The sequence below is a fragment of the Acomys russatus genome, chromosome 9 (genome assembly GCF_903995435.1).
Source record: "Acomys russatus chromosome 9, mAcoRus1.1, whole genome shotgun sequence".
NCBI classification, from domain to species: Eukaryota; Metazoa; Chordata; class Mammalia; order Rodentia; family Muridae; genus Acomys; species Acomys russatus.
The window spans coordinates 406,507-434,478 of NC_067145.1; the positions used below are offsets into that span (position 1 = coordinate 406,507).

Genomic DNA, 27,972 nt, shown 5'->3' on the forward strand with positions numbered 1-27,972 from the left:
AAATCCTGTCCTTGAGAAGCATGATAAGTGGATCCCACATGATCTAGCTCAGTCACTGCTACCTGCAACTGCTTACCGTTCCAAGACATGCAGCTATGTTCTTGTCGTGAAAACAGCTAAATGTTATAATCATCTATATACAATTGGTTAATATCAATTGTCAAAATGTCCTTCTACATCTAGTCCATAGGATCTTTAAAAATTAATCCCATTTTACAGTCTTCAAAGTAGGAGGCAAAGTCCACATCTTTATAAAACACACTAGGCTATAGGAAATAGTAACTAGTATATAAATATTAAAGTAATAAGATACCTAGCCATATATGCCACCATGTAAAGTGCTTAATGCTCAGTAGTGGACTCTAATTGCTTTTCAATAGGATCTAAATGACAAGCAACAGACATTCAATAAAGCTTCATCCTGGGCAACCAAGACTCTGTGAGAACCGAAATTTAAAAATTAATTACTATTCCATATGCCACTAGTAGCAAATAGGCCAATCATTGGCTCAGGTTATCAGGGAAAGACTTAAGAATTACTTATATGGCCTTTCTTCTCCCTAAGTTGTATTTTATATTGAGAAAAAAAAAAATCAGCTTCAGTTAAAGTATGAAGAAATGAAAAATGTCATTGCTTTTATATTACAAAGAAATGTGAATTATCTATAAAACAAGGAAGAATTTAGCTTCATTATAGAAATATTTGTTTAAAATAAGGTATGGTTGTTCTTGTAAGGCATGGAGTTGGGAGTCCTGACACCCACATCAAGTGACTTACAACCATCTGTAACTCGAGTTCCAGGGGCTTGAAGACTCTAGCATCCTTAGGCCACAAACACAGACACAATTTACATATACTTAAAAATAATAAAGATAAATAGAATATTAAAAGGCAGAAAGACTGAGTAATTTACACAGGGTTAGGAAATGGCAGGGTTGTAATTTAACTCATACTTTCTAGTTCCAGAACTCACAAGCTGAATAGTTATGCTACCCTGTCTAACTGAACCTTATTAGGACCAGAAGAAAGGTATTCAGAAATTAGGACAGCAGTCTAAGAGGAAAAAAGTTTTTACTCTGATATGCGTAAAATATAAAAGAAAACAAGAAACAAGAAACAAGGGAATGTGATTTTATTTTATTAACCATATGTTCCAAAACACTGTAGTTGAAAAATGTCAGTAAAAGTTGCAAAAACAAAACTACTAAGCACCAGCATAAGCACATGAATACTTTTAATTCTGGCTACATTAAGCTTATGTTGATATAATACTTCCATAATATATTTCATTTTATATTAAAAGAACTCAGAGTAAGTAATTCTAGAGAACTATGGAATCCTGGATTCTGTAGCAGATGAAGTATTGTCATGGGATTACAAAAAGAACCCTGGGAAGACAGACCAAGGAGACAAGCTATCTCAAGTAGCCATGTTAGTAGAGGTGGGTTTTGAAAATGTCATGAAGGTAACTCTGAGAATGCCTTCAGAACAGCTCACACTTTACTGATCATCAGAATACTGAGTACAAGACTATAAAACTAGGAATGTAATTTATGGTGGCCTTTCAGTCATGACTCTCACTCACTTCACTATAAGCAGAGGATAAAGGAATGCCATGATATGTGCCTTAACATCAAAGAATGCACAGTAGGTAGAAAGCCTATGAACACAGCAGAGAAAGGCTCTTAAATCAGGTCTTAAAGCCTGCTCTACATTAGAAAATTCATACTGAGTAAATAATGATAAACATTTAAAGTTTGTGGAAAATCCTGTAACATTTTATATTTAATAAACAGCAGAGAATTTAAACTGAAGATAAATTGATTTTTATTAGAATTAGGAAATCAAAACTTAAACACCAGCATGAATATATAATGTATACATTAATTGTGTCTATATTAAATACCTCTTAATGCACTATTTCCATACTGTTATCTCATGTTGTGTTTAAAATATATAGGGAAATAATACTAAAGAAATTACAGAGTTTTGGCTTCTGTGAGCAGATATATTAACCTTATTGGAAAGGGAACTGGAAGGTAGAAAGAAAGCCACCTGAAATGAATAAAAAGCCCAAGGCCTTTAGACAGTATGCATCAGAAACACCACTGATGAGAAATCCATTAATCACAATAAGAATGAGAAAGTTTGAAGTGGCAACTTCTGTAAGAAAACCTTTGAGTGTACTGCGTATACACGCCATCTACACAACAGGATGGAAATAAAAGACAGGTGCTTAGAGGGGCCTTTCGACCCACTCTAATAAAACAGCACCCATCTCCAAGTCACCTTAGTCCCTGACACCTGCTTAACGCTTTATAGTGTATTGGCATCCTGTATTATTCCTCCACTAAAAGGCCCGTAACAGGAGGGTGTTTACAAAGCTATATCCTCAGTGCCTAGGACAAAATATGGCATGTAGTAGGCACATAATAGCTGTTGAAAGATTCTATTATATCGCTGTCTTTACGTGGCGTATTTGGTATTTTGAGGTTACTTTAAAAAAAAACAATTTACTCATCAAGATTAAATGAACACATACAAAAAAAAAGCATTGTTCTTTTATAATACCACAGTAGAAAGTACTGCAACTATTATGGTCTACAAATTGTTCTCCAATTGTTTGGGGAAGGGGGAGTAAATTGTACAAAAAGCACCCAGGAATACCCTCGTAATTGTACCAACCAGCGAGTGCACAAAGGTTATAAAGGCAAAAATGGAAGCTCTCAGCTTCTGAAGACAGAGTCTTATAAATGCCCTTTTCTGTATCAACCACTGGTATAGAGGGCACGGCAGTTTAAAATGCAATAGCAGCAACCCTTTTGTGCAAAATTTGGCATTTTAAATCATGCCTCATTAATTCAAAAACATTACCCCCTACCACGCAATGAGCAGGATGTGCAAAGATAAAATCTTAAAATGTGGAGTTCATTCAGTAGTAAGGAAAATAATTTGAACACACTGTACTATGGTAACATGGGAAAGCAATATAGACAAAAATAAAGGAACATCTAATTTCTACTGGAAAGGGCTGAAAAAAGCCTTTGGACAAAGTAGTACTAAAGGTACATCATATAAGTAAAGTATTAATCTGGCTACAAAGAAGGGCCCAGTAATAATGAATCTTCAAGGTATTAAGGTTGTAAAACCTTAATGCATCTGGGAGAAGTACTGGAAGCACTTGACTAATTATGATACACTAAAGAAATCTGTGCTTCTAAAATTCACATTAAAGGTTATTTAATTTTAGAAAGCTAAGGTATTTTCATAATAAAACTTGCTAAAATGCTAGGGTACATAAAAATCCTGGTTGTATAAAGATAGGCAGGGGTTGTAGCAGAGATGGCAAATCTCCCTGGGCTTCCACTGCTTACTGAGAATCATTTTTATCAAAAAGGAGCCTGGGATTTTGATGTTTGAAAAAACATTGGTCTAGAACACAAATCAGTGAGTGTAGAAATGAGGATGGGAAGATAGGACTTCTGTTTACCTGCTTGGAAAAATATATATAAGGTGGGGGGAGGGGTGAAACAGAGTGAAAATCTGTTGTTTGCCCATACTGAAATTAAAATGACTCTTCAGTCAGTATTTGTCAAAGTGAAGACATTGAATAGGCATTTAAAAATAAAGGACAGAGAGCAAGGAGACTGGGTTTCCAGTTCCTGGCATGGAAATATGCCTGCTACTATACTATAGGTGATACAAGCCACTATGGCTGTAAAAAATATTGCTTAATGTGAGTAAAAAGAAGAAAAGAAGGAAAAGGAAGAGAACAGAACTTTCATGAGGACACACAGACAAGGAGAAAGTATAAGAGAAACAAAGAAAAGAACACAGATTGGTCTTCAACAGAAAGTAGGCAACCTCTTTTCCTTTAAAAGGGAAAAATGACTAAATATGAGTTTCCTCCCTTATAGTCTAGAATTTCTGTGAAAGAACAAGGGTAGAGGTGACTAATGAAATTTGACTCTACCACAGTGGGAGAGGAGAGGCACATAGTACCTTGCAGTCAGGGTTCTTCTATGAAGTCACACAAGTATAGCAATACGCTTTGAAGGACTGCATGCCATCCATAGAACTTAGCCTCCTGAGAAGGAATGACTGACAAGATTAATACAGTGTTCAGAACCTGCTGAGAGTAATGCTAACAGATAAGATGGAAGAGCAAACAATGGGGGACAATAATTCAGACATGCCCCATGAACTTCGGGACAAAAAAAGCATAAAAGAGCCTTGCTGTTCAAGAGTTGGGACAACAGTCAAGAAAAGCCTGTGAAAAGGTTGGAAGCTGTAAAATGAAAATAAAGAAAAAGCAATAAAAACAAGGAATATGTAAATGCTAGGAAGGTGAGGATTGTCATCAGTTACTGAAATTTACAATTCAGAAAGAGAAGGTGATCATGGCTGATGTTTAGGCGCAGTCACAGGAAGTACTGGAGTGTGAAAATGTTACCGGGACACAAGTCTGGTGCATCAGAAGACATACAAACCATTACAATGTGACAAGATTTGAGGTAGGCAGAAGAACAGTGAGCAAGATAGCAAACTAGGCCCGTTGACCTTCAGCATTTCAATCCTGCTAAAGTCAAAACATATGTAACGTTCATTATATGCAAAGATGTGCCCTAAAAGCACCTGAACGAATGATAGACTCATGTACACTGATTTTTAACTTCATTTTTGGAGAAACCAAGCAGTTTTTGTTTTAAACAAAATAAAAAAATAATTTATGGAATGGATAAGTAAATAATTTAAGTATTATTAGTAATTTGTGGCAAAATAAGTAAGATTCATTTTTTAAGATCTTTTGTTGTTTAGCTTACTGAAAATGAAATTTAAATATTAGTCATAATCTTTCAATTGCCTATATTTATATCCATAGTACATATCTGAAACAAGTAGAACAACTGATTTTCATCTCTGAAGTATGCATACTTCAAAATAAGGAGATTTTTTTGTTGCATATATTTTACAATGAAAATATAACCTAAAATATTAGAAGACAACTGTCACTGTACATTGTGTTCCTCCTTACCAGTGGCAGGATTATACGTAGTTCAAGTTCAGTTAGAATAACATAAATGTATTTTAGAAATTAAAGAATACTTTCTTCACAGGTTTAAGACTATGCAATGAAAGGTGACAACATTAGAGAAGAGTAGCCACCTCGGGCATCTTTATATAGTATAATATTCTTGAGATCAGTGTAGTTCATCTCCTTTTCTGAAGCCCTCCTTTCCATCTCAGCGATCTCCTTTTGAGTTTTGAGGATTGGGTGAACACCTAGCTACAGCGCTGCTGGAAGAAGCTTAAGATCTGCTTTGCATTTGTTGTGTTCCACTCCTGCTCCTTCAAGGGTCCTTCACACACCGACACGTACTTCTTCAAAATTTTTTCTCCTACTTCTCGGAAATCCAAGGGTTCTTTGTGGGTGGTGCAGCTTGCTCCAAATACATCAGTGTCAACTGCATGATGCTCTGACTGTTGATCTGTACAGTGCTTCAACCCCCAGTAGCACATTTCTCCACTGTACATCATAGCCAGCACATGGATATCACTAAATATTCCTGGGAAGGTCATTTATTTTGAAATTAGAATTAAACTTATTTTTCAAAAACTTGTTATTGGAAAACGAATAAAATCTTTGCCAATAATCCTTTTCCACACTACTTACCAATGCTTAGAAAAGCCCACTATCACTAGCGCAACCCAACTTAGCACTCTGTCTTTTACTAGAGAAGAAGTTCAGCCCCAAGACAAAGCAGAGATGGTTTGGTTTGGTTTGTTTCTTAACTATGTAGTTGTGCTTAACTTTCTAGGAGTCCTTGTCAGGACCTTTTTTGTGAGTTAATATCACTGGTGGATCTCTTCTTGATTATACCTTAAATTTTGTATACAACTTCAGAACTCTCATAAATTCCTTGCATCACACCCATGGAATACAAAGTTTATTTTGAAGGATGCTCTAGGATCATTGATATAACAATATTGCTGTGGCATGTTCTATATAAGAGTCTATTAGTAATCTCATGTATCATCACGTGTTTGATAGGTGACAAAATTCTTTTTTTTTTAAGATTTATTTATTACTTATACAATATTCTAACTGCATGTGTGCCTATAGGCCAGAAGAATGCACCAGATCTCATTATAGATGGTTATAAGCCACTACGTGGTTGCTGGGAATTGAACTCAGGACCTTTGGAAAACTAGTCAGTGCTCTTGAACTTCTGAGCCATCTTTTTAGCCCAGGACACATAATTCTAAATTACCATAAACGATAATGATATACAAAATGCTTTATATCACTAGGAAAAAAATATCCAGGATAATTTCCATCAGAAGGTGAATATTCCTTTAACATAATCTTCAGCAATTGTATAATTAAATATTTATGATCAAAGCATGTTATTTTGTTAGAAATATAAATTAGACTTAGAATAGGAGATCTAGGTAGGCTAGGAGTAGTAGGAAGCTCTGTAATTACAATAACCTTGGAGGTGGGCAGGATTACCTTTGCAGACCAGCTTCCTGTACTACACAGGAGTTCCAGACTAACACAGGCTACATAAAACCTTATTTCAAAAACCTAGAAAATTAAAAATTAAAGTAAAACAAAAGTGGTACTAAAATATATGACCATTCAATTTCTTATGGTCACACAAGTAAATGATTTATTCTAATGTATATGCACTTGTGTGATAAGGAAATTTACCTCAAATAAATGCTTATAACTTTACCATGTTGGTTTAAATAAGAATGGCCCCCACAGACTCATATATTTAAATGTGTAGTTGCCAGGGAGTTTCATTGTTTAAAAGGATCAAAAGCATGGCTGTGGTACCAGGGGGTGGACTTTGAGGGTTCAAAAATCCAAGTGAAGCCCAGAGTCTCACTCTCTGCCAGGTCCAGTAAGTATCTCTGTCTCTCTCCTCTGCCTGCTCCCTGTGGATCAAGATGTAGCTCTTAGCTACTTCTCCAGCACCACATCTGCCTGTTACCACCATGCTCCCACCATGATCATGGACTAACCCTCTGAAACTACAAGCCTCCAATTAAATGCTTTCTCTCATAAGAGCTGCCTTGGTTATGGTGTCTCTTCACAGCAACAGAACAGTAACTAAGATGCTAATCTAAAGCAGTTCAATAGAACTACAACTATGATGGTAACAGAATGAAGTTCTGCTATTTCAAAGGTAGCCAAGTGCCCAAATTTGTCCTTATATGCTGTCACCTTCAAATTCTTCCTAAAAATACTGGGAGGTAAAGTAAGAGGTTTAGCAAAATGGCTGACTCACTGAAGCACTATATAATGAAAGTAATTGCTGAAGAGCAGAGTCTGTGATTTGCATTCACAGAAATGAGATAGCACACTATATTATGTTTTCTATGTGAAAAACAATTTCTACTTAGCAAGTAAAATTAGCACATAAAAAGACCTAAATGTCTATCTTCTTTAAAACTTATTTCCAGTATGACATTAATAGCCAAATCTAGTTCTGGTCAAAACAAAAATAAGCAAAAGTAACATGATATTTTAACTCTCCCAAATTATCTCCAACTCTGGCATCGTCTTCTGATCTCCATGGTACCAATATATATGCACATCATTGGCCCACACACAGTCACATGAATAAGAGTGTGTGTATATATATACGACCAAGCTGATCTCAAACTCACAGATCCACATGCCTCTTAGGACTGGGATTAAAAATGTGTGCCATGACACCCAGCCAAAACTAAGTATTTTTTTTAAAGTGGTCTTCTATATTATATTAAAAGTTTAATACTTGAATTCATTTAAAATCTAGAATGAAATTTAAATGACAACAAAGTTAGCAAGCTTTCTAAAACATTTTTTAAAACTTCAATCACTTAGAAAACTTTGACAAGAAACCACATTATCTGTCAGGCACAGTAGTGCACACCTTTAGTGCCAGCACTCAGGAGGCAGAGGCAGAGGCAGAGGCAGAGGCAGATGGAGCTGTTTGAGTTTCTGGACAGCCTGGTCTACACAGTGAGTCCAGAACAGCCATGGCTACGGAAGGAAGGAAGGAAGGAAAAGGAAGGAAGGAAAAGAAAGGAAGGAAGGAAGGAAAAGAAAGGAAGGAAGGAAGGAAAGGAGGAGGAAGGAAGGGGGTAAGGACGGGGAAAGGGGGAAAAGAGGGAGGGGGAGAAGGGGGTAAGGGGAGGGAGGGAGGGAAGGAAGGAAGGAAAGAAGAAAGGAAGGAAGGAAGGAAGGAAGGAAGGAAGGAAGGAAGAAAACCACATTACCTGTACTCAGTAATTTAGCTGTGTCTAGGTCTTGGAAAGACACACCTTCATTTAACTGTATAGGGCAACGGTAATTTAGCATCTGCAGCAAGTAATTGATCCCATCAACAAGGTACTAAGTAAAGAAGGCAAATAAATTAAAATAGTACACAAAGAACTTGAAAGACAAGTACTTCTTTCTCACTCTTAACTCAAGATTAAATAGCCTGATACATAGGTACATATAATTACTATTACACTCAAAGGGTTTCAGGACTCACCACTTTAAGACTGTCCTAATATAAGCAAACCCCTTATATAGTTAGATCATGGAACAAGGAAAAAATGTCAACCACAAGCACATGCTGCAGTAATGCATTTGTTCAAAAAGGTTATCAATTGATAAATATTATAAAGATGAAATAAAAAAAACTTTAAAAATATATATGGAATCTCATTTGTTTTGCAACACTGGGAACTCAAACTGGGGCATCCATCCTGCATGCCAGACAAGTGCTCTAACATGGAGCTATATTTTCAGCCCTTTCTATGATTCATATATATTTTAACTATATTTCTACCTGAAAGTATGGCCTCCAGTTTCCAAGCCTATGTAAATTATGGGTTCATTTATACTGGGCTGGAATTCTTAGTGTCGCAACACTAAGATTGATGTCTTTGGAATAATAATTGTTAGGACAGAGACAAAGCACAGGGTCACACAGTCTCCTTAGGAGTACCTTGCCTTCAAAGAGACTCAAAACTACTTCAACAAAAAAAAAAAATTTTTTTTTTTTTAGAAATTAATAGCTTTCATGCCTTCTTTTATATTGAAACAAAAATAAAGGCCAAAAACTTAAGAAACATGTGTAGTATTCTCCAAATGATGAGATATTTGCATGTGTCACTTTAGTCTTCACAGCAACTCCAAGAGCATAGCCTATGAACCTAACCTGTAGTCTACCAGCCCAGAATCTCTAACCTCACTGGTATTACATGTTGTAAATCCTGTAAATGTCAACAATCAAAATCATAAATGAAACGTCTTTTTACCTTTTGAAGCAAATTAGATTTTCTCAGTAGCCACTCCCTTCTCTTAGTCAGAGAATGACAATACATATATAACAGGGCCCCTCGTCGCCAAGAGAGGCATTCCAGGAGCTCATCCCCAAGCAAATTGCACAGCTAAAAGGAAACATAAAAGGCACAGCCACTACGAAAAGCCATACATCTACAAAAATCAAACTTCTAAAAGAAAACTGAACAATTAAAAGCACTCATTTTACAGAACGTGTCTGGGGTTACGTTACAGAGGAATACTTACTTATGCTTGAATTAAGAAGAAACACTTTAATCTGTTAGTACATATATAGCAAAATAACTGCAATTTATATGTAGTTTTATGAAATAGCTTAGGTTATAGTAGTAAATTTCCCTACTATAATTTGGAAATGGCAAAATTAATCATCCATTAAAAGATGGCCTTTAGAAGCACATTGATCATACATTTTTTTTCTAGAAAGAAATAGAAACTAACAACTATAATAAGAATTAAGTTGATAGAATAATAAAAAGCTATATACAAAAATAAATCAAAATGTTTGTAGCGGTATAGTCTTTAAATCTTGGGGTAATTTTCTGGGCATTGTGGTGCACACCTTTAATTCCAGCACTCAGGGAGCAGGCAGGTGGATGAATCTCTGTGAGTTCAAGGACAGCCTAGTCTACAAATCAAATCTAAGATAGCCAAGGCTACACAGAAAAACCCTGTCTCAAAAAACAAAAACAAAAAACTTGGGAGTATTTTACTCTTCCTGTTAGCCTGTCCTAATAAATACATAGAACCAAGAAGGTATTTAGGTAGACATTCAACAGGCACTTAAATACTTGAAATAAAATTCAGCAGGGTCAGCAAACCTTAAGATCTGAATTCAATTCCAGCACCGATATGGTGGAAGAGGCAAATTGACTCCTGCAAGCTGTTCTCTGTCCTCCACATGTGTACTGAAGCACATGTATGTGCACACACATATATACACCCACAAATAAATGTTTTTTAAAAAATTGAAAGAATATCTACGACTACATATATAAGCCCAATTAGAGAAGGTGATTAAATATTGAGTGAACAGGAAATTAAACACATAACAGAGACTATCAAAGGATGGAGACATCCCTGGACAATATCTGTCTCTAAAATGAAAAAAAAAAAATTAAAAAAGGGTTTCTGACAAAGAACAAGAGAATGCTTCTTAAGATGATCAGTGATCAGTGCTATTAAGAAAGATAGCAAATGTTCAACAGGAGCCGAATTTCAAACAGAGAATAAGGACTTGGTGTGGTAGGACATGATTTTAATCATGATTTCAATTTAGGAGGTAGGGGCAGGTAAATTTCTGTGAGTCTGAGGCCAACCTGCTCTACAGAGTTCAAGCCCAGCCAGAACTACACAGTAAGATCTTCTCTTAAAATGTAAAGGCAATAAAACCAAATGTAGCAATTTGACTGTCAAGAAATAGACCTGCAGACGTAAAAGGGACAAGGGAGCATCTGTGTTAGAAAAGGATTCTGTACTGCAATGCAATTAAATTTTCATTATATAAGTATTCTAAAAGTAGTTAATAAAATATACTTTTCTGATCACGGCCTGGAGTATTAAGTTCTCCTCCCTCCCTCTCTTTTTCAGGCAGAATCTTTCTAAGTAGTGTTGGCTGGTCTAAAACTCACTATATAGAAACTCACTGGCCTCAAAGTCACAGAGATCCCCCTGCCTCTGCCTCCCAAGTGACAGTATTAAAGCATGTGACATCACACCTGGCAAACCTTTTCTTTTAATCTTAAAACAAAAATACCCTCACAACCAACAAAAATACAGTCTAAAGAAGAGGACAACAAGAAGATAATGTGACAATGTTTTATCATCTTCCGCGAGTGCAGAACTTACTTTGGGATGCATGTTGTTTTCTTTAACTAAAATTTCTGGTTCTGAAAGAAAAGTGAGCAACTCTTTCACTTTCTGGGGAGAAGAGTCTTCAGGAAAATCTTCATCTACGAGCTTATTTTCCTCAAAATATGTCATGTCTAATATGGCCTTAAGACAAAGAAGAGAAAGCATCTGTAAGGGACAGACTTCACAGAAGAAGAGTTTAGCATACGTAGAAGATTCACGAGACAGGCAACCATGCCAGGACAGTATTTAAAATTGAAGAGCAACAAACTGTTCAGGTATAAGTAGGATTAGTGATAATGATGCTTCAAGTAAACAAAGATTCATGTTTCAAATAACATGTTATAATTATAAAATGTAATCAGTTATTATTTGCTATTTATATTTGTATAACCTCTGAATATTTTAACAAATGCCTGAAATATTATAGTCTACTTCTAGTTTACAATATTGGATCTTTGAGGTTTCCCCAAATATACAGCCAGTATTTGGGATCATACATCGTTCCTCCACTTAGATGAAGCATGCCATCAATTTATGTCATTCCAAAATTGAGTCTCCAGCAGCCCATCAGACCTTAAAAGCCCTTAGTTCTTTCACTTATTTGATCTACTGGATTAATACTAAGAAAACTGGACTATAGTGGTAGTTTTTCTACCAGTCACCAAACTAACCAAGGACAAGCCAATGCCTTCCAAAGTTCCTTCCTTTGAGAGTAAGATACAGTATATGTAAAACACATGAAACACTATAAGCACAATTATTGATACAAAATCAAGATGGAGGATGACAGAAAAAAAAAATGCCTACGATCAACCTCTGCCCTCCTCATAAATGTACAGAAGTGTACAAGCACACACATCTGAATGAATTTACATGTACACACACATACCCCCAATAAAGCCAGACTTCACCTTTGTTTTAGTACCTGTGTATATAGTTCCAAAAGATTTGATGGATTTGAACATTCCTTCTCTTCTCCACATAAAAGCTTTAATTTTTCTAGAGCTGCAGAGGCCCGAATTAAAAAGTGATCTGTTATTTTAAAAAAAACAAATAAACCATGATTGTTTTACATAAATTCAAACATTTAAACAAAAAAAAAGCTATGTAACAGAAATGATGTAACAAAATTATATTATGGCAATATAGTAATATGTTACCTAAAAATGACATTAAGTATTTCATACATAAAACACAATCACAATTAAGTCAATCCATTCTCAAAAGCAAAGGAGCACAAGCATTTTAGATTCATTGTTGCTATTTCTTAAATTCAGTATACATCCTTTTAAAAGAAGCTTTATTAAGGAAGTAAGTATATAGTTTCCTTTTTTTTGGGTGTGTATATGTAATGTACACGTGGACACATGTGTGGGTGTGCATGTGGAGGACAAAGACTGGCATCAAGGTGTCTTCCTCACCTTCTATGCTGTGGCAAGGAAACTCACTTGCACACAGAGCATGTGACTCTGTTAGTCCAGCTAGTCACCTTGACCTGGGAAGAACACTGGGATCACATGTGGACCACATGGCCACTTGGCATTTACAACAGCTCATCATGCTTGCACAGCAACTACCTGACCTACTAAGCCATCGATGTAGCTCTTAGTCCAATCTTACAATATTCTCTTACAATGTTGATATACTTAAAATACTTAATAAACTTATACCTTTTACTGGAATAATACAAAATCTACAAGTTTGCAGAAAGAACTTCCACTGAATGCATGCAGTTTTTTAAGTATAATTCCAAATGCTTCCAACAAGTATTGACCAGATCAAATATTCATAAACTCTCAAGCTGTAAACAACTCTAAGTTTGTCATACTTGTATTTCTAGCTGCTATAACTACAAATACAGTTTAAAAGGTTATCATATGCCATTAAAACTTCAAAACGAGGCAGGTGCATCGTGTGAGTTCGAGGCCAGCCTGGTCTACAAAGTGGTCCAGGACAGCCAAAGCTACAGAGAAACCCTGTCTGGAAAAACTAAAAAAAAAAAATCTCAAAATGAAACAAATTACCTCATCCTTTCACCATCTACAGAAAAAACAAAAACAAAAGACCCTAATACTTCCTGTAAGCTTTCTTATCACAATTTATCCAACTTTCCAGCCTTTACCATCTTTCCCTTACCACCAGTTCACTATTTTATTTACTTCTGATTTCAGATTCTGAACGCCTGGATGACACTGTCCATGGTTCTTGTTCACTTCATGCAGTACATGTGCACACTACAATACAAGACAGGAAAGTCTCCAAGCATCTTCTCTGAAGTACAGAACCTATCCTAATTACCCACCAATGGGCAGGTAATGTACAAGCTGGTGTGGCCTCATCTGATCCAGGCTCTGAAGTTACATAGAGACAAGCTGTTCAATGTTGGAATAAAAATACCATCAGGTATGTCAGTTGGTCATCACATAATGACCTTTAGTTTTCCCCAGAATGAAGATTAGTATTAGATAATTTAGTTTGAGTAAACAGAAACTATCAATAATGATAATGTAATAAAAATATATAACTGCTAAGCTAAAGAACAAATTTCCAACATGTAATGGTTTTATGAAAAAGGGCCAAGTAAATTCAAATACATATAATCCTGTTTTAATTAAACGTTTTTTAGTAACTTATTTATTTTTATTTTATGTGCATTAGTGTGAGGGTGTTAGATCCTTTGGAACTGTTATTATAGACAGCTGCGAGCTGCCATGTGGGTGCTGGGAATTGAATCCTGGTTCTTTGGAAGAGCAGACGTACTTAGCCACTGAGCCATCTCTCCAGCCCATTTTAATTAAACTTAAGTAAACCCTGTTAGTAATTCTCTAGTAAGACTAATTTCAATGCTGACTAGCATTCACAAAGTGTCCATAGCTTTGGCTGTAATTTTAGTAAATTTCCAGACATCTTCTTTCAGAAGAAACTGTGAATCACTATTAGGTTCAGTAACAAGTGAATGAAACTAGTCAAGCTCTCTGGGCTGACACCTGGATACAAAGAGGTAACAGCCTTGCCACAAAACCAAAAGATATGGCCTGGGTGTGGTGTCATGTGCTTCATTTAAAGTAAGTCATTTAATTCTGTAAATATACCAACTATTCAACCACTTTGGAAAATGCTTCACTATGGTTTTTCTGAGTTTATTCACAAGAATGGTATAGTTCATGTAAAGTAAAGACTCAACACTCAAAAAAAAGTACTGTCGAACCAATTGGCAACTGAGAAAATTTAAAAACAAAATGATTCTGATGTCATAAGAACGACATATTTCCTAACAAATACGCCGCCCCCCCCCCCCCCCCCGGCTCCAAGGAAATAGCTCAAACATTTCTCAGTATATAAATGGCTTTGCAAGAACTAAGATACTGTGTGTTGAGGGGAGCACATTTAAATTACACCGTAACTGTGCAAAATACTATTAACAGTTTAATTTTGAATTGAACAAAACTAGAAAATTACAAGGCATACTGAGAAAGTGAACTGCCATGCATACCTCTCTGTTTACTGGATGCAAAAAAGAAAAAAAAATCAGCATTTCTTTGTGGACAGTATAAGCATTCAGGAAAATGTCCATGTGTATTTTTATTCAAAAGTCTACCCTTTTCGCAGATTCAACACCACATATCTGGTTAGATGTAAACAAAAAAAATTTTTTTTTAATTTTTCAAGTAAACGTACAAAACGCTGCACTGGCAACTTGACTTCTGAGGAAAGGGTAAATAACTGCCCAATAGGGACCGGCTCAGAAGCGCCAGCACTCAGTGAGCCAGGACCAAGGGGACCCCCATCTCGGACCGCAGGCCGCGCCTTCTGGCCACAGAGTGCGGCGGCACCAAGGGCCTCCCCAACGTCCGCCCGCCTCCCTCTGCGGCGTTCCCTCACCGTCTTCCCCTGCGGCTTCGCTAAGATGCTGTATATGTGCCTGGGCCAGGTCCCCGAGCTCTTCCACCCGCCTCACCACACCGGTCACCGTGGCCGCCATGGCCAGCTCGGGCGCGCCCGCCCGGTCCACGTGACCACCGCCGCCCGCGATCTCCTGACCACCTGGCTGGCGGAGTGGGGGCGGAGCCCGCCCTGCTTGTGGGCGGAGACATAGGCCCCGGGCTATGTCCGCCCCAGCTCGCAAAGGTCGTTCCGGGTCTTTAGTTTTCCCCCGAGTCGCCCCCTCCCTCCCACAATCCCGTGCTGCGAGGGGCCAGTGTGACGTAAGAGCACACCTCTCTCCCGCCTCCTACTTTTAACCAATCGGAAGCTGACCATGCTCCCGGCTGAGCCAATAGGTCGTCGGCTGTCTCCGCGGGCTGCGGGAGCAGCTTGGAAGATCTGGAAAGAGGATTGCAGCGGTTGGCGAGGTAGTGTAGCAGATTGACTAAAAGAAAACGATTGTAATCCCGTGGTCAGAAATGGAACTCTGCGGACTACTGAGATTTTCCCAAGGGTGCGGGCCGGAGGCGGAGCTGCCTGACACCTAGTCTGTCTGCGTCCTGGTCGCTGGAAAGATGCTTTTCCGAATTTTAACCCTGGAGCTTGTTTTAGTTCGGGTTTATCTTGGCTAGCTCACATTTAAAGTACTTTAAATGCCTTACGCCCTAAAGGTGGTAGCTACCGCCCTGTCTGTTTTAGTTCACCTTGAGAGCCCCCTAAAAGTGTTAAATGTTCTTCAGGGTTTTAATCAGAAGTCAAGAGGTCAAACTGCTTTGCCTTCCATGAATGCTAATTCTTGCCTACAGCCACAGAAATCTAATGCCATTTGTAGGCTTTTCGTTTTGACACGATATATTTAGTAACTCTACCCTTCCCATCTTATTTTTAAGGTTTTTGTTGTTACCTAGTAGAAAAGACTGAAAGTATAAAAGTAGTAATGCGATCTTTTAAGAGTGGTTAACCACTGTGACTTTTCTCCAACTAGCCTTTGTGACTTCAGGTTTGTTTGTTTGTTTGTTTCTCGTGTCATTTTACTCTAAATGCACAGAACAAAAATCAAGTGTTCCATGTCCTCTGTGCTTGTATAGTGCCTAGCTCTAAGTACCTACATACTCGCGGAAAATGGTTATTTATCGAAAACAATAAACAACAAATTCTCCCGTTACTTTCTAATCAAGAATCTGAAGGTGAGAAAAGTTGCATTATATATAGTCAAGGTGAACTGAAGAATGCACACTCCTGTGCTAGAGTGTGGGCCCACTCCTTTAATCCCAACCCCTGAGAGGCTGAGGCTGGAAGAGTGCTGCCAGTTCTAGAGCAGCCTGTACATAAGAGACCCTGTTTACAAACAACCCACAGAAAATAAAGGACCCATATTCTAGCATGCAAAACTGCACTAAATAAAACTTACAGTCACAAGCCAGAGAGCTGATCTGTTAAGATCACTGAGTGTGTGGCTGTTGCATTGCATCACGTGTGCAACAGTAGGTGGTAGAGAGGCTGTCTGTGCCCAGTGTTCTGACCTATGAACACATCTGAAAGGTCATTAGCCTAACACTCCCTGAAACAAAAGCTAGCCAGGGGTCCTAGATGGGGAGCAAACCAGAGATTAGAAGAACCCAGCTTGGGACCTGCGACAAGCCCCAAGAAGAATTGAGTCCAAGACAGATGACCCTTGCAAGGCGGAACTCCCGCAGGCTAGGAGACCAGGACAACCATAAGACCAGCATCATGGGGCTCAGACAAGGAACTAGGCTGAGATGACACCACTGAGTTGTCTGGCACTGGCTGGGGGGTTGGAGGAGGTGCAGACTATGCCAGAGAGCACAAGCATGGAGGGCATACCACACCCCAGTAGCCACTAAGAGGATCAAGTGGTGGAGAAATGGAAGAGAAAGACACACAGAAGGATGTGGGCACTGTTGGGGTTCATGCAAAAGGAACAGCAAAACAGCTCTAGAACTCATGAAATGCGGCCCACCAGTTAGCAAAACTACGTTGGGTGTGTCTCGGTGAGGCATAACCCGGAGAACTACATGTCCTGAGGACTTCATGCTGTTATGGAGCATAGCTCTGCTTGTTACTTTTGCTGTACTTATAATCCCTTTAATATGTGAATTGTGTGAGTACTATAAAGGGGACTCCCGGCCCCTCACTGGGCAGTATCATTGGCATATGCAATAACAGTGCTTGATTTCTTTCAGGCATTGTTGCTGGAGCAGATTAATGATTCAACCACCATCTCTGAAAACAACCTACATGTGTAGATTGCTAGCAATGATTACTACCCTTAGAAAGAATTTGAAAAAATAGATTGTTCAGCAAGGTTAGATAAAGATGTTTTTGCTAGTGGCTCTGATGTAGATAGTCTTAGGAAAGAAAAGATTGTTTAGCAAAGTAAGGTAAAGATATTTTTGCTGTTGGCCCTGATGCAGGAAATCTTAGGAGACAATTGAAGTTAAGAGAAAGCACACTCTTATTAGTAAAGCTTGGGACTTTTTGAGGTTAACAAAGCAAGAACAATGGCCCGTAGCAGCACTGGCTGACGTGACTCTTTCAAGCTGGGCTGGTGACTGAGATGATGATTGATTCCGTTATTCTGTTTTTCTGCCTTCAGCTTCCTGATATTATTTAATAAAACATATTAATGAGTAGATGAGCACCTTTAGGACTTTAAATAGATATGGTTGATTATTTTTATATAGGAGTTTAGATTTGTGATTCCTTTAAGATCTTCATAAGATTACTTCTTAAGATAATTGATTCCTTCTTTGTAACCACAAATTGCAGCCTGTCAGTAAAGAAGAGCTGGCTGAGAAATTCCCTTGCTTGTTTATACTCTGTTAATATGTGACAAGTTGCTTATGTACAAATGTATGTGGGTTCTCAGAAATAACTTGTTGTTCATGTTTGCTCCTTACCCATAATACGTAAAACACTTGGTCAGGTGAAAGTATTGTGGAACATGATTTTCTTACATATACCCATTGTAATCATTTATTTATAGAGAAATAAAATGTAAACACATTGTGATTTTTGTACTGCTTGAAAGACTTTGTTGGGGTATAGAAACTGTGAAAGGAAAAGGATAAGGAATAGAGAGAGAAACACAAGAAGAAGAGGAGGAGGAGGAAGAAGAAAACAGATAAGAATAGGGATGAGGATGAAAATAAGAAGGTAATAATAAAAAGAAAACAGTTTGTTGAAACCTACCACCTGGAGTCTGTCTTACTTCATCATTTAGTGTAAGTGTGTGTGTGTGTGTGTGTGTGTGTGTGTGTGTGTGTGTGTATGGCTCCTTTCTCTTCTTTTCCTTTCTTTTTTAGATGCTTCCCACCATCAGTAGAAGCCACCCCTAGGAGCCATCAGCTCTAGCCCCAGCTTGCCACCATCAGTGGAAGCTATTGCCAGTAACTATCAGTTCCAGCTTGGAAGGTTGCCCTCGGAGAAAGTCTACAGGGTCACCAGCCAGCCAGCCACAGGATTCACGCCCCACCTCAGTTTTCCCCAGTCGGTGTTGAAGCTGGACTTTGATAGGGCACAATGAAGAGAGCCAGAACTGGAGACTGAGCATAGTGAGGAATAAACTGATGGGAGTAGCTGGTGATGCCACCTGGGACCAGAGTGGGGTCTTGGCCTCTGTTGCCACATGGGGCCATATCTGGGTCTGTGGCCCTGCAGCAGCAGGGGTCTGTTACCACCAAAAGCCAGGTGGACATCCCTGGTCTGTCTGGGTTGCTGCTCAAGGACATGATGACTGAGGGTTGTACGGAACTGGCCCCACCCCTCACCCGGGCGTGCAGGGAGAGCTGGCCCTGGAAGCATGAGAGCAAGAAAGCTCACCCTGCCCCTAACCAGCTGCAATACCCAGGAGAGCAAGGTCTGCACCTCCCTTGGGCAGCAGAGTATAGCTGACCCTGATGTCTGGGGCCCAGATGAACAGGCCTGGAGGGTGTGAGAATGGGGGAACTGGCCCCACAATTTGTCATGAAGCTGTGTAGGCAAGGGAGAGATGCTCTCACCCACCTCCATCTACGGTAGGAGGGAGAGGTGGCACTGGGGTCATGGCAGTGGGAAAACTGGCCACTTTCCTCATCAGCTGCAACCATCAGGAGAACAGGCTCTGCACCTCACCTGGGAAACAGGGTAGTGCTGGTCCTGGCTTTGGGGGCATGAGAGTTGTAGAGCTAGTGAGTTGGCCAGCCCAGATACCCCTACTTCCCACAGCCAGGGATTTGAATTGGCCTATCCAAACATCTACTCCATTGATCAACTCCTGAGTGCATGAAGGGGCCCAGTCCGACAGATCCAAAACTACAGGATCTCCATGACACAGGGCAACAACAGGATATCTGAAAGGAGTCCTAGTGAGGTTCCTGTATTGATAAAGTAGCAGAAGCCAGAAGCCTCATACCAGACCTGACTGAAATGAACATTTGCAAGCAAAGAAGTGTGGACAAAAGGACACATACTACAGCTTCTATAATGACATGTTTTTCTCTGTTGTGAGGGAGGTTGCAAGCATGGAGGGCAGGTGAGTACAAGGGAGTGGGGATGAGTGGGATTGGGATGCATGATGTGAAATTCAGAAAGAACCAATAAAATGGTTAAAAAAGAAAAGAAAAGAAAAGAAAACAAAACACTGGGTTTAGTTCACAGCAATCACAAGGCCACTCACAACTATCTAGACTTCCAGCCCCAGGGCATCTGATGCCCTCTTTTGGCCTCTGTGGGTATTATATACAGACATATACAGGCAAAATAGCCATACAGACAAAATAAAAGTAAAGAAAAAACAATTGCAATCATGGTGATTCACCAAACCACAGTATTCTAGATGGAAAGTCTTAACACTAGGAATTATTGTTCAACTGATATTTTGGTGTGTTAATTTTCCGAGAGAGAGAGAGAGAGAGAGAGAGAGAGAGAGAGAGAGAGAGAGAGAGAGAGAAAGGATCTGAGTGTAATAGTCTAATCCTTTGTTTACAAATAAAGAGAATGGAAAGGATGAGACTGCTGACCCTCCACACTATAGGACACATGATTCTGTGGTTTATCTAAGATCATAATAAAGTAAGCTCCCATAGATAGCTAGTTTCACACAGAGACACAGGCAACAGTCAGACCTTAACAATTTATAATAAAGTATTTAAACACAGAGAACCCTTGTACTAGAAAAAGAATCATTTTCCCCCTCCAACTTATAGTTAGTTCTCTTTGTTTTAGGAAACCCACATGAAGAGAACACATAAAAGACCCGTTTTTAAAATCTTAGATTAATCACAATGTACCAAAAATATAAAGAAACAAATTGATCACATTCAAACCATCTCCCTTTTCACTAACATACAATTAAAATCCAGCTAAAGTTACAGCAAAGAAGAAATAAATTTCTGTAGGTATTTACGAAGGATTTAAAGTTTTTAAATTTAAATATTTTAAAACAGAACTCTTGCTTGTCTCTGAACTACCAGGTCTAATGTTACTAATAGCAATGGCATGTAACATGCTTTTGAAAACTTCTTTAACAACTTTGTTTTTGTGTGTGTATGTGGAGGGGGGACTTGTGGAGGGAGGACTTGTTTTCTTATATAATTGTACCAAATGACTAACAGTGATGTGTATGTATAAGTGCTATTACTTGCCATGGATGACTTCTATATAATAGAACCTGTTACATATTTATTGGGTTATGAAGTATGATTGGCAATGGAACCACAACAGCATATACTTCTGGCATAATCCCTGCTCTCTTACAATTTATTATCTAGTAAAGGAACATAGAGAGAATAACAGTACACAAGTTGAGGATTGTGGAAGGTCCTAGGAAGAAAAAGTAAAGGATTTGATGTGAGATACTGAAGAAAACATTCCTCAGGAAATGATATTAGCACCTAAATGATGATAAAATTGGCAATAAAAAACAATAATTGCTCAGGCAGAAGCCAATCAAAAGAGAGAAAACACATGGTGTGCGGCATACTGACATACACATTAGTCTCAGACTGAGGCAAATGATGAGCTAGAATCTTTTTTTTTTCCCACTTTACATCCTGGCCATAGGCCCCTCCATCCTCTCCTCCTGGTCCCACCCTCCTTTCTTGTTCCCCCTATCTCCCCTCCCTTACTCCTCAAAGATAGGGAGCCTCCCTCTACCAACTGACCTCAGTATATGAAGTTGCATCAGGAATGAGCACATCCTCTTCCCCTGTGACCTGGTGAGGTAGCCCTGCCAGGGGAAAGTGATCCAAAGCAAGCAACAGTGCCCATATCAGAGTCATCCTCCACTCCTCATATAAGGATGGAGCTGCCCATCTGTTACATCTGTGTAGGGGCCTAGGTCCAGTCCATGCAAAGTCCTGATGAGTGAGAAACTTAAGTAGAATAACAAAGTCCTGCTAAGAAAAAGGTATAGTGAGGAAGGCAAAGCCACATGGTAATCTAAACATAGAAAATTCAACATAAGGACTTATGAAGTATTAGAATAACAGTGTATCTTTAATAAGAAGAAATCTCCAAAGGACAAAAGAGTTGCAGGTAGAAGAAATTGCTAGTGGGACAAAGATTCAGATTTTTCTGGAGAACTCCTGTCCACCATTCACTGGGTGTCAGTAAGTCACTGGTTAACTTCAGCACAATGTCCTGTAACTCCGCATTTTGAAGCATTCTTTAAAGAAAAACAGATAAATTGTCTAAGGCAGTGGCTCTCAACCTTTTTAATGCTGTAACCCTTTAATATACTTCTTCATATTGTGGTGACACCCAACCATAAAATTATTTTGGTGCTACTTCATAACTATTATTTGGATCATAATATAAATATGTTATTCCTGTGAAAGGGTCATTTGGCCCCAAGGGGTCATAACCCACAGGTTGAGAACCACCACTCCAAGGTTTTAGGAAAACCTGGTCCTGGAGTTTGCAGCAGGCTTGCTAGTATAAAGTTTCCTGGACTATCTGACATGAACTCTGGTGCCAGGGATGTTATTGCTGCCCCTTGGCAAAGAGGCCCTGTAGGAACACAGAGGAAAGCGAATGCAGGCTATCCAGATGAGACCTGATAGGCTGTGGTCAAAGGTGAGGGACCCCACCACTCAGGGTTCTAGGGGAAGGGAATAGGAAGATGAGAGTGAGGGAATTACAGTCAAGATGTAATGTAAATAAATTATAATTTTTAAAAAGTATCCTGAGTAAAGTAACAACAACAACAAAACAAAAACAAAAACTTCCTGGGCAACTATTAGAACAAGCTGGCTGCTGTCCTTTATAACAATTCATAGTCCAGAGAACTTGCATTATCCATGGTAGGAGCCTGGTAACAGCAAGCTGTCCATGCTTCAGGAGAATGCCAAGGAAGCACACTCAAATCAGACCCTTTGCCTCCTGCAAAACCTCCCTAATTCTCTCTATAATCAAAGTTTAATATCCTATCTGCTGACAAAAGTAAAAATCTAAAGGGCCCAGATAAGCTTGCACAAGTAGGTCAGAAGCTAAGCTGGAGCCGAGAGGCAAGAAATCTGTGAGTGAAATGGAATGGAAGAATGTACGAGGTGCAGGAGATGACACATGCAAGAGGTCTGGAGTTGGGAAAGAGCTTAGCACCTCAGAAGAGTGAAACAAAGCCAAGAAAAGGCTGAGATGGAGGAAATCTCACTGGAAGTTGAAACCTTCATATTACATATTCCATCTAGAACAGATGCCTCCCTCTTAACTACAAGGATGAACCCCAAAATGTGTGTGTTTGGCTGTGTCTGTCAATTATCTACTGGATCTTAATCTTAATTTATGTGATCTTAATCTTAATTTGTATCATCCTAGTAGACCAACAGGGGCCATCAGTTTCTGTGAACTTGAGTCCAAATGCTATTTACACTCTCTTACTAGATGGTAACCAGGAAATGAATTAAAAATCTCTGGGCCTCAAGTTCTTCATTTATAGAATGAGGGTCAAGCTAACTACTTATTGAGTTATGACGGTTAAAGTTGCTGATTTATGTAAGGTGTCAGTGTGTTTATCAATATATAGTGACACTACGTAAGAAATGAGTAAATGGGAATTTACCCCTAATCAATCTCAGACATAGTTTATTGGGTTATGTCTTTTCTTGTTTTATTCCATAGCTGACAAGTTCTGTTCTTAAAAAGAATACAACTGAGATAGACTCTGTGTATGTTAAGACCTTTACTTTCACTGGAGTCAGCAATGCTTCTTAGATCCATAATCAGTTCTTCTTGTACCCACAAACACATCTAGAAATTTAATCACTCACCTCCATGCCATGGGTTTTGAAAAAAAAAAAAAAAAAAAAGTAACTTGATATTTGCAATAACTTGAACGAATCCCAAAAGAATGCAAAAGAAAAATACAAAATCTGAAAACTATAATCTGTATGAGTCTACTTATCATCCTCAAAGAGACAAGTTTCTATAAAAAAAAAAAAAAAAAAAAAAAGAACATATTGATGGTCCTCAGACTTAGGGATAAGAAGTGTTGGGAAAGGGCAGCATGTGAGTATAGTAAAGAGAGAAAAGTAGGTGCTGTGACTGTCCTGGGTTTTTTAGTGGCAACAGACCACGAGACTACTTGATCAAGTTTCATAGAACTAAATCCATATGCAAACTGGTATCACACAAAATTGGTAAAAATCTGCCAAATGTTCCTGGATTATATCAGTGCCAATTTCCTTGTTGACATATAATAATATAGTTTTTCAAGATTCTTCTTTTCATGGGAAAGAATGCAGTGAGATTTTTCTACTATTTCTTCCAAACACACATGAGTCTACAGGTACTAAAAATAACACATAGAAAAAAGCAAAACATTAACACTCTCCTGGTGTAATGCATCATTTGAAATAGGTTTTGACAGCCAAAGATAGAAGTGGAACATTAAGAGGAACGTTCTTGTTAGAGGTACTTAATTCAGCAAAACAACACAGTAAAGACTGTATTTAAGGGAAAATCTGTGACTGGGTTTAGTGGAAACCTAGAAAACAAATAGGGAAGTGTAAATGTTGTTTTTAATTTCCTCAAATGAGGGAATGAGATGAAAACTGTAACCCAAGTTGTGCAAATGCATAGCTTGTGTTGAGCCCCGAGAGTTTCCTCCTCTGCTCTATCCCTAGGCCTAGGCATGGAAGCATCTAGCCTCTGTACAACCTAATCTTCTGTAACCCAAACTTGAAGGCTTCAGCCTCTATCTGCTAACCTGAGCCTAGAATGTTTCAGCATCTGGCTTACTGCTGAATAAGCTCCCCTTTCTAGTTCCTTCTGAAATCTGGCTGGCTGGCTCAACTCAGCTGTTCTGGCCCAAACTCCTCCGCAAGTTGATTGATTGCATCTGCTTCTCTGCCAGAATTTGATTGAATTGTTCTGCTTGGCCTCAAACTACCTCTGGCAATATGTCTTCTGGCTCCTTCTCATTCTCTCTTTGTAAAATTGTCCTGGTAAAACTATCACACACACTACCCCCACTACACCACTCTACTTCTCGTCCCACACTGTTGTCAAGTAGCCTCTCTTTCCTGTACTGTTCTCATGAGAGTTGGGCATATCCTATCTCTGACTCATTCTGTCAGATCTTTCTTTAATTTATCACTTTTTTCCCAATTAGACCTTGCTTTCAGACATGTATGCTTCCATTTATATATGAGTCTTACTTTCATAGTTTGGAATTAAAGGTGTGTACTAAGGGCATGCCTGTATTCCAGACCGAACACATAGACCTAGAAAGTCTTCAGATGTGATCCCTTGCCAGAGCAGCCATGTTGCTGGATTAAAATTCCAGGGAAGTACTATGAAGTAAAATGAGGAAAGAATATAGACTAGAAAAGAAGACAGTGATGGCTTCTTCATATATATTGTGAAGGACACAAGAACTGACATTCAGTTCTCAGCTCCTTCACAACCTTCTGCTCTTCCAGTTCCAGGAGAGCCAGTGTCTTCTTTAGGTATCAACAAGCAGCATGTGTGGTGGTCTGAAAAGGAATGGCACCCATAGACTCATGTGTTTGAATGTTTGGCCCATAGGGATTGGCACCATTAGAATTTGTGGCCTTTTTAGAGTAGGTGTAGCCTTGTTGGATTAAGTGTGTCATCGTGGAGGCGTGCTTTGAGGCTGCTCAAAGCTATGCCCAGTGTAGCACACAGTCCTTTTCTGTTGTCTATGGATGAAGATGTAGAACTCTTGGCTCTTCCAGCACCATGTCTGCCCATACACTGCCATACTACCCACCATGATGACAATGAACTAAATGTCTGACATAGTAAGCCAGACCCAATTAAATGTTCTTTTGGTTTTTTGGACACAGGATTTCTTTGTGTCGCCCTGGCTGTCTTAGTCTCACTTTGTAGACCAGGCTGGCCTCAAACTCACAGAGATCTGCCTGTCTCTGCCTCCTGAGTACTGGGATTAAAGGCATGTACCACCATTCCTGGCCTAAATGTTTTTCTTTATGAGTTGCCATGGTGATGATGTCTCTTCATAGCAATGAAATTAAGACATCAGGCATGCATACGGTACATACAACTATGTTGACAAAACACTTTGACATTTATTTTTCTTTTCTTTTTGTTTGTTTGTTGTTGTTTTGAGATAATTTCTTTGTGTAGCCATGGCTGTTGTGGAACTTGCTCTGTAGACCAAGTTGGCCTTGAACTTAGTGATTCACCTGCCTCTGTCTTTCTAGTGCAGGGATTAAAGGCATGTGCCACCACTGTCTAGCTATTTTTCATTATTTTAATCACTTCTCTTTTTTGAGATTATAATTATATCTGTAAAAGTAATTTTTATTTTCCAGATTCAATTGTCATCTCTGAGGCTTACTACCTCCATCTGCTAACCTAGGCCTAGTCCTGGAAGTTTTTACCCTCAATATAATCTAATCTAGGCTTAGAATGTTTTCAGCCTCTGAGATTTAACTGCTAAATAACTCACTCCTTTCTACTTCTTTTTGAATTCTGGATGGCTGGTTTAACTCAGCTCTTCAGGGTCAAAATTCCTTTCTAAGCTGATTCAAACTGGCTTCTCTCAACTTCTGACTGAATTACTCTGCTTGGCCTCATACTAGCTTTGGAAATATGTTCTAGTTTGTCTTCTTCTCACTCTCTGGCTCATTCACCCATATCTAGCTTGTTCTCTCTTCAATCTATTTCTGTAAAAGTTTCCCAGGAAAATTACCTCCTCCTCCTTTCTTTCTCTAGTCTGCTCTCTGAAGTCACTTCTCCTTCCTCTCTGTTGGGCAAATCCTATCCTATCAAATCTTTCTCTGATTTGTCACTTTGTCTGCATCTCAACTAGTTATCACTTTTAAACATGGGTGCTTCCTTCTACAAATTAACTTTACCTTCATTGTTTGGGATTAAAGGTATGTGCTACAGGCATGTCTACATTCCAGATGGATCGCACAGACCTTCTACATCCATCATTTCCCCTTTCCCTTTCCTCTCTCCAAAACCTCTCATATATCCCTCTTTTCTTTCTTCCAAATTTACAACCTCCATCTTCTGTAATTGTTATTGTTGTTGTTGTTGGTAATGTGTGTGTGTGTTTGTGTGTGTGTGTGTGTGTGTGTGTTTGTGTGTGTGTGTGTGTGTGTGTGTGTGTGTGTGCTTATGCATAAACTTGACCTGCTTAGTCTGCTCAATTACTTGCATGTATATGTTTTCAGGTCTGACAACTTGGTATTGAATAACCAAATTGGTGTGTTCTTCCTAGGGAAGACTGTTTCTGTCGCTCTTAGAATTCTTTAGTTGCCTGTAGTTCTTTGTGTATGCTGAGGCCTCACGAACTTTCCCATATCCACACTATCATGTCTTTTGGTGTCATCCTGTTCAGCTCATGTTTAATCAGTCATCTTGTTGAGACTTTATAGGTGTAATTTCTGATATTCCTAGGAGTTACAATCTCATAGCAAAGTCCCTGGCTCTGGCTCTTACAATCTTTCCACCCTGTATTTTACAATGACCCCTGAGCCTCAGGTGCAAGACTTGTGTTGTAGATACATCTATTGGAACTGAGGTCCATAACTCTGCACTTTGATTAGTTGTGGTTTTCTGTAATGGTTTCTGTCTGTTGCAATGAGAAGTTTTCCTGACAAAGGGTGACAACTACACTTATCTGTGGGTACAGTTCACATATTTAGAATATCATTAAGGACTATGCTGATTTAATAAAGTGGCAGTTGCAGGTTCTCCTTCACGGTCCATGGCTTCACTATCCCTGGGTGGTTGGCTAGGTTCCCCTCATGCTGAGCAGGTCTTATGTCCAATTAGAAAGCTATTGATAACCATAAAGTGTCTATGCCACTAATATACCCCTAAAGTTACGTGGAAAAGAAAGGTAGCCATGATCAGTTAAGTATTATTTAAAGGGGGAAATAAGCAAGAATTGGTCACCAATGTGGCACAAAGCTAACACCAAAAAGCATTTTGCCCATGAGAAAAATCTATCACAATCTATTAAACTTCCCCATTGTTTAGTTTTTATGTTAATTTTGGAGATTAGAAATTATTTCATTATACTTGGGCCAGCCACGGGTCTTGGAATTTCCTATTTTTCTCTTCAATGTCATAAGAAAATGAATAAATCATAAAATATAGGGTTAGAGCAGACTGAATAAATACACTTTCCTTTTTTTACACTTAATCCAGAAACTACCCTTCTTTGCTTTTATTACTGACAACAACATAATCAACTCTGACAAATGCAATTTACTTTCCCTGATTTAAAACAACTTAGGATCTCTTAAGTCATCTGAAGCCTGTCGTTTCCAGCCATACTCCCTGGCCCTTAGGAAGGGAATCACTATGATCTAAAATTTGCTCCCATTTTCTATCTCAGCTT

General features: G+C 38.8%; 1 protein-coding gene and 1 pseudogene across 1 annotated transcript; one reads left to right on the forward strand and one right to left on the reverse strand.

The window, feature by feature from the left end:
- Positions 1 to 4,199: 4,199 nt before the first annotated feature.
- On the reverse strand, positions 4,200 to 15,270 carry Rimoc1 (RAB7A interacting MON1-CCZ1 complex subunit 1). The gene is made up of 6 exons (XM_051150915.1): positions 15,087 to 15,270; positions 12,130 to 12,236; positions 11,199 to 11,345; positions 9,308 to 9,439; positions 8,276 to 8,390; positions 4,200 to 5,568 (listed from the first exon to the last, which is right to left on the reverse strand). The coding sequence occupies exons 1-6, from the start codon at positions 15,184 to 15,186 to the stop codon at positions 5,285 to 5,287; spliced, it is 885 nt and encodes a 294-aa protein (XP_051006872.1). The 5' UTR covers positions 15,187 to 15,270; the 3' UTR covers positions 4,200 to 5,284.
- A 1,314-nt stretch (positions 15,271 to 16,584) lies between these two features.
- On the forward strand, positions 16,585 to 16,687 carry LOC127194114 (uncharacterized; annotated as a pseudogene).
- Positions 16,688 to 27,972: the final 11,285 nt, after the last annotated feature.

What these genes read in the sequence shown, in the direction of transcription:
- Rimoc1 (XM_051150915.1), bottom strand. Translation starts at nt 15,186, where the DNA reads ATGGCGGCCACGGTGACCGGTGTGGTGAGGCGGGTGGAAGAGCTCGGG. An exon ending in TTTTGGAACTATATACACAG is followed by an intron (nt 11,346 to 12,129) that starts GTACTAAAACAA and finishes CTTTGTCTTAAG; the next exon opens with GCCATATTAGACATGACATA. An exon ending in AATCTAATTTGCTTCAAAAG is followed by an intron (nt 8,391 to 9,307) that starts GTAAAAAGACGT and finishes TTCTTTACTTAG; the next exon opens with TACCTTGTTGATGGGATCAA.